This window comes from Typopeltis vanoorti, chromosome 2, assembly GCF_054136105.1.
Source record: "Typopeltis vanoorti isolate ZY-2024b chromosome 2, IOZ_Tvanoo_1.0, whole genome shotgun sequence".
NCBI lineage: Eukaryota > Metazoa > Arthropoda > Arachnida > Uropygi > Thelyphonidae > Typopeltis > Typopeltis vanoorti.
The window spans coordinates 167,555,640-167,571,706 of NC_143550.1; the positions used below are offsets into that span (position 1 = coordinate 167,555,640).

The 16,067-nt window shown below is 37.6% G+C and overlaps 1 protein-coding gene across 5 annotated transcripts in view; it reads right to left on the reverse strand.

Annotated features, from left to right (window-relative positions):
• The window catches only part of LOC150109624 (oxysterol-binding protein-related protein 6-like), a 695,026-nt gene that overhangs the window by 447,570 nt on the left and 231,389 nt on the right, over positions 1-16,067 (reverse strand). For all 5 annotated transcript variants that reach the window (XM_090409290.1, XM_090409281.1, XM_090409257.1 and 2 more), the window contains one exon: positions 8,023-8,278. In XM_090409290.1, the coding sequence (XP_090265416.1) occupies positions 8,023-8,160 (138 nt within the window). In that variant the 5' untranslated portion in view covers positions 8,161-8,278. The remainder of the gene's footprint in view (positions 1-8,022; positions 8,279-16,067) is intronic.

The window sequence follows — 16,067 nt, forward strand, 5'->3', positions numbered from 1 at the left end:
GGTCAAAAGTTATAGATATCAATGGGACATGGCTGATAGAAGAGGATATAGTTGCTCATACAAAATGTGAAGGCTACAGTATTTTCAGGACAGGTAAAACAAAGCTAACTGGATTGGTGAAGAGTTATTGTTGATGACTGCAGAAGAATTATAACCAAAAAGAGTAAGAGTTCAACAGGAGATCAGTGAGGTGATAAGTGGTGCATTTGAGTTATCTGGTATGAGATAGAGCAGCGCTTCCCAAACTGTGAGGTGTGGTCCCCTTGGGGGCCATAAAATAATGAAAAAAATTTTAAATGTTTTAAGACAGTAGATTTTTTTTAATCTTAAAAGAAACAAATTTAATTTTTATTATTTATTGTTTCTTTTTTGTTCTTTTTTATATTTTAATGAAAAAATCACACATTGGTGTTTGGTTAACAAATTTTGCTTCTTGCGTATTTTGGCGATTAATGAATATTAGTAAATATATGCTTATTCATATAAGTTTCGTTTCAAAGGTATTGATAAGAAACACAAAAAAGATTACAAACCCAAATTTTGAATATAAATTGTATTGAATATAAATACAATAAATATTATAATAATATATGTCTGTATTACGATTTTTTTTTGATTGGGGGGGCCATGAAATATTTTAATTTTTCCAAAGGGGGCCTTAGCATCCATAAGTTTGGGAAGCACTGAGATAGAGTAGAGGATAACATGACAAAATATATAATCAAATGCTGTTATAGGGCAGGGAATGAAAAAGATTATATGAATGGCATGCATCAATAATAAACCCAGTGGGTGGATGGATGGTAGGTAATTATTATGGATGAAGACTTCAACCTACGGAGACAGATTGGAAGGAAGAAACAGAATTTATGCAACTACCAAGAAATAATTTACTAAAGATAGCATGTGAATAAAGGTACCAGGAGAATTACTATGCTGCATCTTGTGATTTCAATAGACAACTATAACCAAGATGGCTATGCTGCTGCCAACTAGTGAGAGCAATCATGCAGTTTTTAACTGGGAGGTGGCTAAATGTGTGGAGTTTTCACTAAAGAAATATAGAAATATAGAGATAGTTATTACAACAACTCAGGAGACTGTTTGAAGCAGTGCTATGGGATGACAAATTGAAAGAAGATGTTTGAAGGAAAGAATAGCAGACTACATACCTAGGAGTTAGGAGGATAAATAGCATAGGAATTAAATTGATGAGCAATATCATTAAAACAGTAGTTGCAAAAAAAAAAACTTGTGGAGGGAATTTAAGAAGAAAAGTGAGCAGCAAGCTCATGAACTATATAAAACACAGGCCAGAAGAGTAATCAGGATGGTAAAAAAAAAGGTGAAATCAGATTATTACTATTACTATTATTACGGGCAACTCCAGGGAGTCATTAGACTCATCGAGGGAGGCCCCAAATCATATTCCTCACAACTATTTGACATTCATACAGTATCTATCATACCTCGCCTTAAACTCATTCACTGTCACAGCATCCACCACAGACTCAGGGAGCGCATTCCACTCATTCACTACTCTAAAAGTAAAGAACCCAGCTCTAACACCTTTACTAACCACACTTTTGCCCAGTTTCCATGGATGTCCCCTAGTCCTCCCACAACCAGCCCTGTTCTCAAAAATATCTTCTGAATTAATTTTATAGAAACCCTTCAGTAATTTGAATGTCTCAATCATATCTCCCCTCCTCCGCCTATCAACCAATTTTTGCAACCCACAAATCCTCAACCTGTTCTCATACGGTTCATTCCACAGACCTGCTATCGTCTTGGTCACTCGCCTCTGGATCCTCTCCACCTCCTCCCCATCAAGAAGAAACCTAGGTGACCAAATCTGAGCAGAGTAGTCTAGATGGGGTCTTATCAAGGCTCGATAGAGAGGAACAATAACCTGCTTGTCTCTGCTTGTCAATGTATTCTTCAGCAACCAAGTGATTTGATGAGCTGTTTTGGTCACTTTTGCAATGTGTCCCCTAAATTTCAATTCCTTATCTACCAACACTCCTAAATCTCGTGCCTCATCAATTTCCTGGAGCAGGGTTCCACCAATGCAGTAAACTGCCGCCAATCTTTTCACCCCCAAAATGCATAACCTTACATTTTGCCACATTAAACTGACATCCATTCTCCTTAGCCCAGACCTCCAATCTATCCAAATCATCCTGCAAAATTTTGACGTCATCTGCATTCACTATTGCCCTACCCAACTTCGCATCATCCGCAAACAAATGAACTGTTCCTCTCAGATCATTTCCTATATCATTTATGAACAAATTAAACAGCAGTGGTCCAAGAACAGATCCTTGTGGCACACCACTAGTCACAGGCCGTCTTGTGGACTCTACTCCCGAGTAAACCACTCTCTGATATCTCTCCGTCAACCACCCTCCTATCCATCTCACCAACCCTATGTCCATTCCCATATGCTGCAATTTACTGATTAGAATTCCATGTGGAATCCTGTCAAAGGCCTTGGCAAGGTCCAGTAGAATCACCGTAAACGCATTACCCTTATCCAGTTCAGCCGTCACTGTGTTATAATACGTGAGCAAGTTACTGAGGCATGACTTACCCTTCACAAAACCATGCTGTCCCTGATACAGTATCCCATTTTCTTCTATCCAATCATTCTATCCAATATTTTCCTCTTGACTATTTTCTCTAAGACCTTGACAAAGATTCCTGATATGCTAATCGGTCGGTAATTTACAACAGCAGTCTTAGAACCACCTTTATGCAGTGGAACTATTTTCCCCTCTTTCCACCCGCTCGGGACTAACCCAGACCCGAGACTCAAATTAAACAAAATGGTCAAGGGTACTGACAATTCTTTAGCTGCTTCTCGTACAACACGACCTGGTATACCATCCAATCCCACAGATGTATTGACATTGAGGTTATGCAATAGACTACTCACCTCCGCTTCATTAACCACAATTCCCGTATAATCTACTGGTTTATTCGTTTCTGCAATGTCACCACCTGGATGATATACTTTTGCAAAGTGCTCACTCATTAACTCAACTATCTCAACTGATTCAGTTACCTCCCTACCATCGGCATTCTTTAAAATCAATCTGCCATGTACATTTTTCCTTTTACTTGCTACATATCTAAAAAACTGTTTAGGATTCTCTTTAGCCTGCATGGCCAATGTTCTTTCGTAATCCTTTTTTGCTTTTCTTACCACACTCGTCACCCTTCTGGCCTGCGCTTTATACCGTTCATGTGCCTGCCGGTCACCCTTCTCCTTAAATTCCCTCCATAGTTGTTTCTTTTTTTGCAACTCAAGCTTAATGGTGTTATTCATCCATTTAACCCCTATTTGATTTATTATTCGGACTCTAGGTATACAGTCAGCCATTGCTTCATGCAAACACTTCTTAACTACCTCCCATGCACTATCAACTTCTAGTCCTTGCAGTTGTACATGCCATGGCACTGAACCAATCAAACTCCTAAGCTTGTCATACTTTCCAGCCCGATAATTCCACATGTACCCTGTCTTAATTGAAAATTCTACACCTTTAGCCACCTCCCAAGTTAAGACCCTATGATCACTCTCACCGATTGGTGGCAATGTGGTCATATTTGTTACAGCCAAATCCTCAGATGTAATTACTAGGTCTAGCACTCTCTGACCCCTAGTATTTTCCATTACATGCTGTCGCAGATAGTTATCCCTTAATAACCGCATAAAATCCAGTTCCTTCCTCCCGTGCGTCCTCTCCTCACTCCAATCAATGCGACCATAGTTGAAATCTCCCATAATAATCACCCTCCTTCCACCCATTTCTTCTATTTGCTTGTGCATACTGTCACCACCATCTTTTCCATCACCTGGTCTATAGCAGCACCCAATTGTATATTTAGTTCTGCTAGCCACAATCTCACACCAAATGGCCTCAAATGTGCTCTTTTCTCTATCCTGCAATTCAACTTCTATTCTCCTTGGCTGGAGCTCATCAGCTATCATCAACAATACTCCTCCCCCCATTTTATTCTCTCTGTCATTCCTGAACACACTATACCCATCACATTCAATCCCACTAGTTATATCATCTACAGTCAGCCATGTTTCACTAATACCTATAACCTGTGGTCTGGAAGTGCCAACCATGGCCAAAAACTCTTCCTTCTTGTTCCTAATACTCCTAGTATTAGTGTACATGAATTTAAGACCCCCATTAGCCCCAACCCTATCTTGATGCCTTATATTAACTATCCCACTCAGATTTGTTGTCCTTATTTGCTCTGGCATATTATATTCATTCTTACATTCAACTGCCTCCATAAGGACTGTATCTCTACTCCCCCCCTAACAAATCTAGTTTCCCTGAATTTGCACATCCACTACATTCAGCAACACTTTCTCAAGTCTTCTTACACCGTAACCATTCAAATGCAAGCCATCCATCTTATATAGATCCTTTCGCCCATCAAACTCACTCCACACATCCACAAATTCCACACCACTCGTTATACATAACCCACGCATAAAGTCATTTGCAATTATAGCCCTCCTTTTAAACATTTCACTGTCATACCGTGGCAAAAAACTAATCATTCTAACTCTCTCACTCTTTTCTTTTGCTACCTCAAACAGTTCATTCAGGTCTTCTATCATTTCCATTTTATCTCCTTTCAAATCATTCGTACCTGCCACAACAATCATTTCTTTCACCCTTTCCTTTTGCTCTCTAATAGACTCAGTTACGTCCTTTATAGTCGCACCAGGTTGGTACGATTTTGTCAAATCCTCTACTAACACACCTCGTACTAACGAGTCTCCATACAGCACTCTATCCTTCATTTTGTTCATGTTCACATTCATACGTCTATTTTTCCTGTCATACCTTTTATTATTGGTTGGTTCATTCAGTCTACTTTTGTTCATGCACTCTAGCTGCTGTTTTGCTCTTTCTATCGCACTATTCAACAACGCGATCTCACTCAATGCATCTATCTTCATTATGAAAGGAAATGAGCCAAGGGTAATCCAAAAGAGTTCTTTTAGTATATGGCAATTAAAAGGAAGAATAATTTTGATAAATACTGATTGTAGGCAGGTGACAGAAGCAAATAAAACAATTAAGTTACTGAGTGATCACAGTGAAAGTGCTGTAGCATCGAGGTGGAGATACTGTGGTAATAGATGTGACAAGGAGTTGATGTGGAAAGAAAGGTAGAAGAAGTTGAGGTGAATACAATATTACAGAACCTTGATGCGACTACAGCTTTAGGTTTAGATGTGATAAACTCACACATATGCAAATGTGCTAGGGAACTTGTAGTGCTCACCTGAGCTCTGGTGAAGTCCAAGGGAGTGGAAAGAGGAGAAAATAGTTCTGTTACATAAATGACACTACGAGACAGAAGTAGCAAATTTTTGACTAATTAACATCTTAGGGATGATGGTAAAGGTATTGAAGAAGTTGGCTAAGGAAAAATCTAAGAATGGGATACTGTATTTGAGGGAGGGGGGGGGGGGTAAGATCATGCTTCAGTAATTTACTCACTTTTTATAATAAAGTAACAGCTGAGTTGGAAAAGGGGAATAACTGCAACAATGATACTGATGGACTTTGCAAGATATGATAGGATACCATAAAGATCTCTGTTATATAAATTGGAGCAAATAAGCTTAGATTTAACCTAAAGAACAGACATCAGAGAGTAGTTTATGGAGGAGCAGAGTGCAGGAGAAGGCTTATGACAAGAGTGTGACACAAGGCTCTGTACCTGAGGTACTGCTATTTCTTCTTCTTTAGCCTCTTTCTATACACTACTAAACATAGGCCTCCTCCTTAACTTTCCAGTTCTGTCTGTACCATCTAATGTCAAACCCTTGTAGATCATCCTTCCATCCTTCTTTAGCAATCATTCCTTCTCTTGGTATGCACTTAGTGCATAACTTTATTAACATTAACTTTGTCCACCTTTCATCTGGCAGTCTACTAATATAGCCAGCCCATCTTCATTTACATGCTTTACAACACTGCTATATACAGGAGGGGAAATATTCAATTATTTTCTGATGATGTAAAACTATGTTTAACATCATCGGCAAATGGGTCTCTTGTCATAGTCAAATCCCTCACAGGAGGTCCCACTCTCTCTCTCTCGCTCACACACACACAGCTCACTGTACCTCGATTTAAATGCATTCACTGTCACTGCACTCGCCACATTCTCAGGCAATGCATTCTGATTACACACCACTCTTGATGCAAAAAATCGACACCTCATCCCCTCCTTATACAGCTTCCAGGAATGGCCTCGTTCTCCCCACCCCATCTCCAAATATTATATGAAAAAGTTCATCCACATTAATCTGGTAATTACCCCCTTACCAACTTATTTTATTATTATTATTATTATTATTATTATTATTATATCACACCTCCAGGGAGTCCAAAGACTCATCGAGGGAGGGCATCTACTCTACAACTCTTTGTCTCACTACTCTACCAACCTTCATCATCTAACACCAATGCCAACTACCACCACTATTACTTTTACAGACAATCACAAACATCCATGCCCATGGCAGGATTCAAACCCACAGCCTTTTGGCTGGAGAGTGGATACGCTAACCACTCGGCCAACCAGGCCAGCAAAAAATCCTTCGAGGCGGATTTGAACCACTGACCTATGGATAACTGCTTTGCAAACGTCTACAGTCCACCGCTCTGTCAACTGAGCTACTGACATTTTTTTTTTGTTTGTTTGTTTCAACCATTCCCCCCCTCCCCTTCCTCCTATCCACTAGGCTTTGCAATTTGCATTCTCTCAATCTCTCCTCATACTCCACATGTCCAAGATTAGAAACCGACTTAATGAATCGTCTCTGAACCCTCTCTAAAAATTCGTCATCCTTTTGAAAACTAGGCGACCAAATCTGTGCACAGTAATCCATCCGATAAAGGACATTTGTTTTGCATGCACTCAAAGCAGCCATAGCAGAATATATGATATTTTTAGGGATTAAACCTGTTGATAGTAGCAAAACAAAATTAGATTTCTCTTCTTGGACTGACTTACTCTAGCCTTTTCTGATATCACTTCATAGCTATTATGACTTCACAATTGGTGTTCAACATGCTTCTCCACAGGTGACCGTATAACCATTAACACTACATAAACTTACATCTTCACAACCTTGGAATACTTACATTTGAGGTGGTGCACTAAAAATACCTGATGCTAACCATAGTAAGAAAACCTGGTTAACTAATGATTCTCTTTCACAGATTCACTCTGATCACGTTCTCATACACATTCTGTTTCTGCATAACACTTCTTCAATAGGTATTTCATGGGCATTAGTTAAGTTCTGCTTAACTTGTGATGACTGAGAAAAAGTGGAGGAATGATGGTGATGACCAGTTAAGTTTTACATAACTAGTCACCATCATTCCTCCAGTTTTCTCTATGACTGTAAGAAAACCAGCAGATGATGATCAACATCCAGCTGTTGTTGAGCTTGGAACCCACCCAACAAACTTTTCTTTTTTGGCTCTCATCCCATTTATTCCTGTTCTTTGGAAGAGCCTACTATAAGCTTTGCCCTCAAAAAACTCAACTTGTTAAAGAAGCTTATCAACAAATCTGTATTTTCTTCTTAACTTCCTGCCCACATGTAAAGCACTAATGCTATAGGTCTTGCAACTTTTTTGTGTATTAGGTAGATTTTTAAAAAAGATAATGACAGTGTATGTTATGATTATCTTTTATCAATTATACAAATGACTACTTCTCTATTTATTTCATGAAGAAGAAATGCAGTTTAGTTTTTGCACCACTGTCACCTAATCTGTTTTGAATACCGAAATTCTTAACAGAAGTAATAATAGATAATAAAATTTGAAATTTTTCTCATTCCTTTAAAAAAAAAAAACACTAGTATTAATTAACATAAAAATGTAATGGCACAACTGATTCCATTTTTATGCGACAGCTAGTAATTCTGAGAAATAAAAAAAAAGTTACAGGACTTACAGAATCTGAAGTATGACTAGGGCTTCTGTCTCTCACTTGTAACTCATTCAAACCCTTCTCAGAGGTGGAAGATCTAGATGTAATCCTCTGGCTGAGGTTGGCTGGTTCTGTGGCAATGTGGCGCAGTGATGTTGCCATGACAGCAGCAGCAGTTTTACAGAACTGAGATACAACAGTTCACAAGACTAATCAGCATAGTGACAAAACTGAAGGTCACCTAAGAGAGCCTCTGGAAGTCATCATATGAATGGTATGGCTAAAAATACACAAAAAGTATAATAAATTTTTAAACTGTCTGCAAATGCTCAAAATTACTATTATTATTATTATTATTATTATTATTACGTGACACCTCCAGGGAGTAAAAGGACTCATCATGGTTGGCTTCACTCTACTTCACCAAATACATCTCATCCTCTCCACCACCACTTAATTCTCCAACTATGACACTACTACCATCAATCATTCATCATCACCAACAACATTATTTTTTGTCTGTAAATTGCGTGTGTTCTGAAGGCTGATTTGTCTATATACAGGATGAAAAACCCGAGTTTCTGGGAGAAAAAACCCTGCTACCACTTTATGAGATAGGTTAACTCACTTTCAACTTAAAAAGTCCATATAAGGATTCCCCTCATCACAACAAGAATCTAACCCAGATTTTTTCCAATCGAAGGATGCAATGTTCCGCTATTCTTCCAACTGGGCTACGGACGCTAATAAAAATGGAAAGCAATTACAATAAAATAAATTTCATTCTCTGATGACATCTTTAAAAAATATTATGACTCACTTGTGGAATGTTTTGAACGTGTGGTCTGATAGGCCTGTTATACCATAGTAATGTGGCGTTTGTGTTCATCTTTTCTGATTGGGATGGTGCCTCCTGTTTTCCCTATGTAAGTTAGGTTATAAGTACACTGAATTTTGCAAACTCTTGGGTGGGTAAGGTATAAAAGAGGATCTTTGGAGGAGCTCAGTAAATTTCTTAATTTTACCGGGGATTTGAAGGTTGTTTTGATGTAGTATTTAAGCAGTGTTCTATCTATATTTTTCCGAAATGTCCCTAATGTATGGCATGACTATGGCATTCTTGTAATCTTTTTTGCATTTAATGGCATTTTTATGGATCTTGTGGACTGTCTTTTTATTGCAGGCATTTTTTTTTTATAAATGTTTGGTTAATGATTTCAAATTCTTAGTTCACAGCCTGATCATTAGAGAAAATTATTCAGACTCTGTGTTTCATCCTCAGCAACCTCAAACACAGAGCTCTAACAATTACTGTTGCTCTGTACACAACTCTTCGATATCTATCAGAGAGCCAACTCTCAATCCACTACACAACTAAATATTAAAATCCATACATTGCAACTTAAATATCAGTTTATTATGTGGCATCAAATGCTTTTGCAAAATCTAGAAAAATTAGTTTGCAAACTTTTCCCTCATCAAGCATTCTTGTTACTTTATCATAAAAGTTAACCAAATTATTGAAAAAGAGCACTGCTTAACAAATCCATGCTGACCGTCATAGATAATATTATTTATTTGCCAAAGTTTGTATATGAGCTCTTACCAATTTTTTCAATACCTTAACAATCACAGATGTAATACAAACTGGTCTATAGTTTGATTCCTCCATTCTCCTGCAGTGGCCATCATCTTACCCGCCTTCTTCTTCTCAGTGACTTAACTAGTTGCACGGCTTTCAATAAACAGCCAAGTCAATGAAGCTATTGATTCTTTGACACATTCCTTTAAGACATGAGGCAAAATTTCACCCAGTCACACTATCTTGCATCCAAAGTATTTAGTAGTGTAAATAGATCCACTTTACCAAACTTCAAATCCCTCACCCTGTGCTCCATTCCCTTTGGAATAAAACTTACCTCACTAGAATGAAACACTGATAAAGTATTCATTAAACAGTTTTACTCTGTCATTTACCTAATCACTCTACCACCTATTCCATCTGGCAAGACCATCTATCCACAGTCATTGCTTCTCTTGCTGGCCACATAATGATATATATATATATTTTTTTTTTTGTATTTTTATTTTTTACATATCCCAAAAATTGTACTCTAGAAATGGACAAAATTCATCTCCCTAACATCTTAACAAAAAAACAAAAAACAAAAAAAAAAAAAAAAACAGCATCCATGCCAAGGCTGAAATCAAACCTCCAGGGTTCAGGCTATTGGATGGATAGTAGATAACCTAGGCACTTGGCCAACCAGCTGATTGGTTAGCCAGAATCTGTTATATGACCAGTTAGCAGGAAGAAAAACCTAATTTTCAGAGATAAATACAGCTAACAATGTATAGAGTTAGACATTGTAGAATCTTTATAATGGCTTTTTTTCTTTTTCTTTTCAAGTGAATTCTTCAGATAACCTAACCACTCAGTAAACCAGCCGATTGGTTAGCCAGAATCTGTTAATATGACTGGTTAGCAGGAAGAAAAACCTAATTTTCAGAGATAAATCAAGCTAACTCTGTATAAAGGTAGAGGACATTGTGGAATCTTTATGATAGCTTTTTTTTTTTTTTTTTTCAAGTGAATTTGTCAGATACAGCTGCTACAGTGTCATACTAAATCGAGAAGTGCATTTTAATACTTACCTGCAGCAAAATGAAAAATCAGATTCAATGGTTATGGGAGTTAATTCTTCCTGTTTGGAAATGACATAACATACATCTTAAAAATATATAGTGCCTCTGTAGTGCAATTGAAGAATGTTATATGCTGTGCCCTTCGATTTGAAAAGGCCTAAGTTCGATTCTCATCGTGATGGGAAGAATCTTTATGGATTTTCTCAACTGAAGGTGAGTTAGCCAATCTCATACAGAGGTAGCAGAGTTTTTTCTCCCACATATAGATAATTCAGCACTTCAGAACACATTCGATTTACACACAAAAAATACTAGTGGTGGGCAGTAGATCTCGTTAATGTAGATGAGGATGATGATGGTAGTAGATGTTCAGTGTAGTTGGTAGATGAAGTAGTGGAGATGGAGAGTTGTAGAGCAAGTGTCCTCCCTCAATGAGTTTTTGGAGTCCTTGGAGACGCCACAAAATAATAATAATAAATATCTGCAAAGCATCTTAAAAGAAACTTTACAGAACTAGTGAGAAAATAGTAAATGCTAAAATCTGGAAGACAGGTAAACAATGAAATGCTGGCATTTAGAAAACTGAAAAGGTATTGTAAAAATAAGAAAATATACATTTAACTTCAACATTTTAAATTTAAAATATAATGTGACTCTTCATTGCAACTTTTTTTACCAATAAATGACTTTACAGTTGTAAAAACTTTGGATTTCAGTTCACATTCAAGAACTGGATAATTTTGTTGACGATTTAAATAATCTCTCTTCTAGACATGCACACTTGTTAATTAACTTTCAGCACTGTGACTCAAAGCAAATAAGGAGCTAAATCATCCTACATAATTCCTTCACTATCAGTATAAAAGTTTGTAGATCCCATTAAGGAAATTGAAGAAAATAAGCTTAATTTTGGAAGCTAAGACCTGTGTTTTATCAAGTTAATTTTGATAAAAGATACGAGTTTTGGCATTCCTAGAAGCACTGCAAATTTGCATTATCAGAAAACAAAAATGTCAAGGAGAGGGATATTACAATAGGGATTTGGCTGGTTTGCTTATTTTGTGAGAGGAAAAACACCTGCTACATCCATATAAGAGCAGGTGACTCCCTTTCAAAAAACTCAACATCATGATGAGAGTTGAACCAAGGTCTCTTCCTCTCAAAAATCCTACAACCCATCATCCTTCCAACTGCAATATCGCATTCACATTTATACATGTAAAGATATCGGGTTAGAATCTTATCACAGTATATCACTTATAAGGGAGGACCATTTATAAGGAATATTTTTAACTAAAGGTGAGTTAACTAGTCTCTTATGGAATAAGAAGGCTTTACTTATGAAATCTTGGGTTTTTCATTCTAGAAAACATGCAAACCTGACGTCTAGACTACATAAAAACTCGAATTCTAATCTCAATATGAAGCACTGAACATTTGTGAGGGCATTTTGAATTAAGATAAGTTAGTCAGTCTTTACAGAGGTGGAGGGATATTTCCTCTCGGAAACTCTAGTTTTAGCTTCCACGAAACATCACGCCAGCCAGAGAACACATGCCAATTAGCAGACACATACAGATCTCAATGGCTTATCTGCTTCTTCCATTATTCCAACAAACCAAGATTTTTCGTTGAGATTTTTATACACTTTTTTTTCTTTTTAAAGCTCAGAAAAAAGATTGCATAAAAATCTCACAGACACGAGAGAAATTGCAGACAGAGAACGTAGGCTAAATTACAGCCAAAGGTTTTAATTTGCGCTATACATTGGTTGTTTGGAGTAACTCCATAACAAATTTAGTTCTTTCTGCACAGTCACTTGTGTTAGGGACTCATTGCTCATTAAAAGCCAGAATTTTATATTGTCGTTATTTTGATCACAAGAATGATTAGAAATTTAGACTGGTTAAGCAGACGGTGTGATGTGGAATTCGTGGACTTGTGAAATGAGTTTGATGGGCGAAAGGATTTATACAAGTTGGATGGCCTGCATTTGAATGGATTTGGTGTGCAGAGACTGGAAAAAGTGTTGCTGAATGAAGTGAAAATGGATGTGCAGAACCAGGGAAACTAGAGCTACCAAGGAGGGGGGGGGGGGGAAGTGGATATGCAGACATCAGTTGAGTGTAAGAATGTATATAATGTACCCGAGCCAGTACTATGGACAAGAAATCGGAATGGGATAGTTAGAATAACGCATCAAGATAGAGGTAGGAAAAAGGGACCTCTGCATTTCATGTATACTAATGCCAGGAGTATTAGGAACAAGAAGGAAGAATTTTTGGCCTTGACTGGCTCTTCCTGGCCACAGGTTATTGGTATTAGTGAAACATGGCTGACGGAAGATGATATAGTTAGTGGGATAGAATGTGTAAGTTATAGTGCGTTTAGGAGGAACAGAGAGAATAAAATGGGGGGAGGAGTGTTATTGATGATAGCTGATGAACTGCAGCCAAGGAGAACTGAAGTTGTATTGCAGGATAGTGAAAAGAGCTCATTTGAGGCTATTTGGTGTGAGATTGAGACTGGCAGAACAAAATATACAGTTGGGTGCTGCTATAGACCAGGTGATGGAATAGATGGTGGAGATAGTATGCATAAACAAATTGATGAAATGAGTGGAAGGAGGGTAATTATTATTATGAGGGATTTCAACTATGAAATCCCCCATAATAAATTGATTAGATATTTGAGATTGGAAAGAGGAAAGGACACATGTGAGAAAGGAAATGAATTTTATTCAATTATTAAGGGATAACTATCTGAGACAGCATGTAATGAAAATACTAGGGGTGTGAGAGTGCTTGACCTGGTAATAGCATCTGAGAATTTGACTGTAATGAATATGACCATGTTGCCACCTACTGGTGAGAGTGATCATAAGGTCTAGACTTCAGAGGTGGCTAAAGGTGTGGAATTTTCGATCAAGACAGGGTATATGTGGAATTACCGTGCTGGCACGTATGACAAGCTTAGGAGATTGCTTGGTTCAGTGCCATGGCATGTAAAACTGCAAGGGCTGGATGTCGATACAGTATGGGAAGTGGTCAAGGAGCATTTACAGGAGGTTATGGCTGATTGTATACCTAAGGTCCGAATAGTAAAACAAGTAGGGATTAAATGGATGAATAACACCATTAAGCTTGAGCTGCAAAAAAAGAAACAACTCTGGAGGAAATTTAAAGAGAAAGGTGACCTGCAGGTACACGAACGGTATAAAGCGCAGGCCAGAAAGGTAACGAGTGGGGTAAAAAAAGCAAAAGCTGATTATGAAAGGAAACTAGCTATACAAGCTAAAGAGAATTCCAAACAGTTCTATATAAGCAAAAAAAAAAAACTGTACATGGCAGAATGATTTTAAGGAATGATGATGGTAAGGAGGTCACTGAATCAGTTGATATAGTGGAATTACTGAGCGAGCACTTTGCAAGAGTATATCATCCAGGTGGTGACATTGAGAAAATGAAGGAACCATTAATGGGTAATGGGTTTACAGTGATACTGCTGGACCTGGCTAAGGCATTTGACAGGATACCACATGGAATTCTAATCCGCAAACTACAACATATGGGAATGGATATAGGGTTGGTGAGATGGATAGGTGGATGGTTGATGGAGAGATATCAGAGAGTAGTTTATTCAGGAGTAGAGTCCAAAAGATGGCTTGTGACTAGTGGTGTGCCGCAGGGTTCTGTTCTTGGACCACTGCTGTTTAATTTGTTCATTAACGATATAGGGAAGGATCTAAGAGGAACAGTTAATTTGTTCGCTGATGATTCAAAGTTGGGTAGGGCAATAATGAATGCTGAAGATGTCAAAATCTTGCAGGACGACTTGGATAGATTGGAGTTCTGGGCTAAGGAGAATGGATGTCAATTTAATGTAACAAAATGTAAGGTTATGCAATTTGGGGTGAAAAGATTAGCAGCAATATATGACATTAGTGGAACTGTACTCCAGGAGATTGATGAGGCCAGGGACTTGGGAGTGTTGGTGGATAGGGAGTTGAAGTTTAGGGGGCACATTGCAAAAGTGGCTAAATCAGCTCATCAACTCACCTGGTTGTTGAAAAATACTTTGACAAGCAGAGACAAGCAAGTTATTGTACCTCAGCACCAAGCCTTGATAAGACCTCATCTTGACTACTGTGTCCAGATTTGGTCACCTAGGTTTCTTCTTGATGGGGAGGAGGTGGAGAGGATCCAGAGGCAAGTGATCAAGATGATAGCAGGTCTATCAAATGATTGAAGATTTTTGGGTTGCAGAAATTAGTTGATAGGCAGAAAAGGGGAGATATGATTGAGACATTCAAATTGCTAAAGGGTTTTTATAGGATTAATTCAGAGGATATTTTTGAAATCAGGACTGGTGGTGGGAGAACTAAGGGACACCTATGGAAGCTGGGCAATAGTGTGGTTAGCAAGGGTGTTAGAGCTGGGTTCTTTACTTTTAGAGTGGTAAATGAGTGGAATTAAGCTGCCAGAGTCTGTTGTGGGTGCTATGATGGTGAGTGAGTTCAAGGCAATGTATGATAGATACCGTGAGAATGTTGTATAGTTCTGTGGACATGATGTTTAGGGCCTCCCTCGATGAGTCCTAAGGACTCCCTGGAGTCGCCCGTAATAATAATAATAATAAAAATAGTTAACTTACCTTGAAATTCAACAGCTAAAACTGTAATTTTAAATTCAATTCTTGAATGCATTCAAGGGTCGAATTATAAACGTTTATCAATAATAAACGTGGGAAGGCAACAGGGAAAGATGAAGTAATGTCACATCAGAATAAGAAATTGTATATCGGCATGTTACATCGAGCTAGTGCACATAAAAATTTATTAGAAGGATAGGGGAAGAGGTTGGGGGGGGGGAGCCATGGTGGAAACATACATTCCTGAATTTTCAAGCAAAAAAATTTTAATTGAATAGAAAGAACATTATCTCTTACTGAAATTTCTTTCTTGTATGAATGATAAAAGTAAAGAATGGGGATTGTTAACATGATAATTGGTAATACAAAGCAGAAAACATGAGAAATTCCCCGAGAGGACAATAAAGTCACCGTACTTAACAAAATGAACAACCACTTGACAAACTATGGTAGTTGTGATTTTAATCCTAAAGAGAGGATAAAGTAAGCAAATCACCTTCTGTGGATTAAGAATTTCATGTACTTAAATGCGTAAATGGAGATGAGGCTAAGAGTGTAGTAATCGAATTAAAAAGAGGCGAGAAAATGGGATGTGACCATATAAATGTCGAAAAACCAAATATTATCATTAAACATAAGTTCAAGTTCTTTACATATATTATTAATAAATCTTTTGGACATAGGAAATTTAAAGAACAAACACTTAAAGATTGCTTTAGTTCTTCCGCTATTTAAAAGAGGTAACAGATATGAATTAGAAATTACAGACCAAT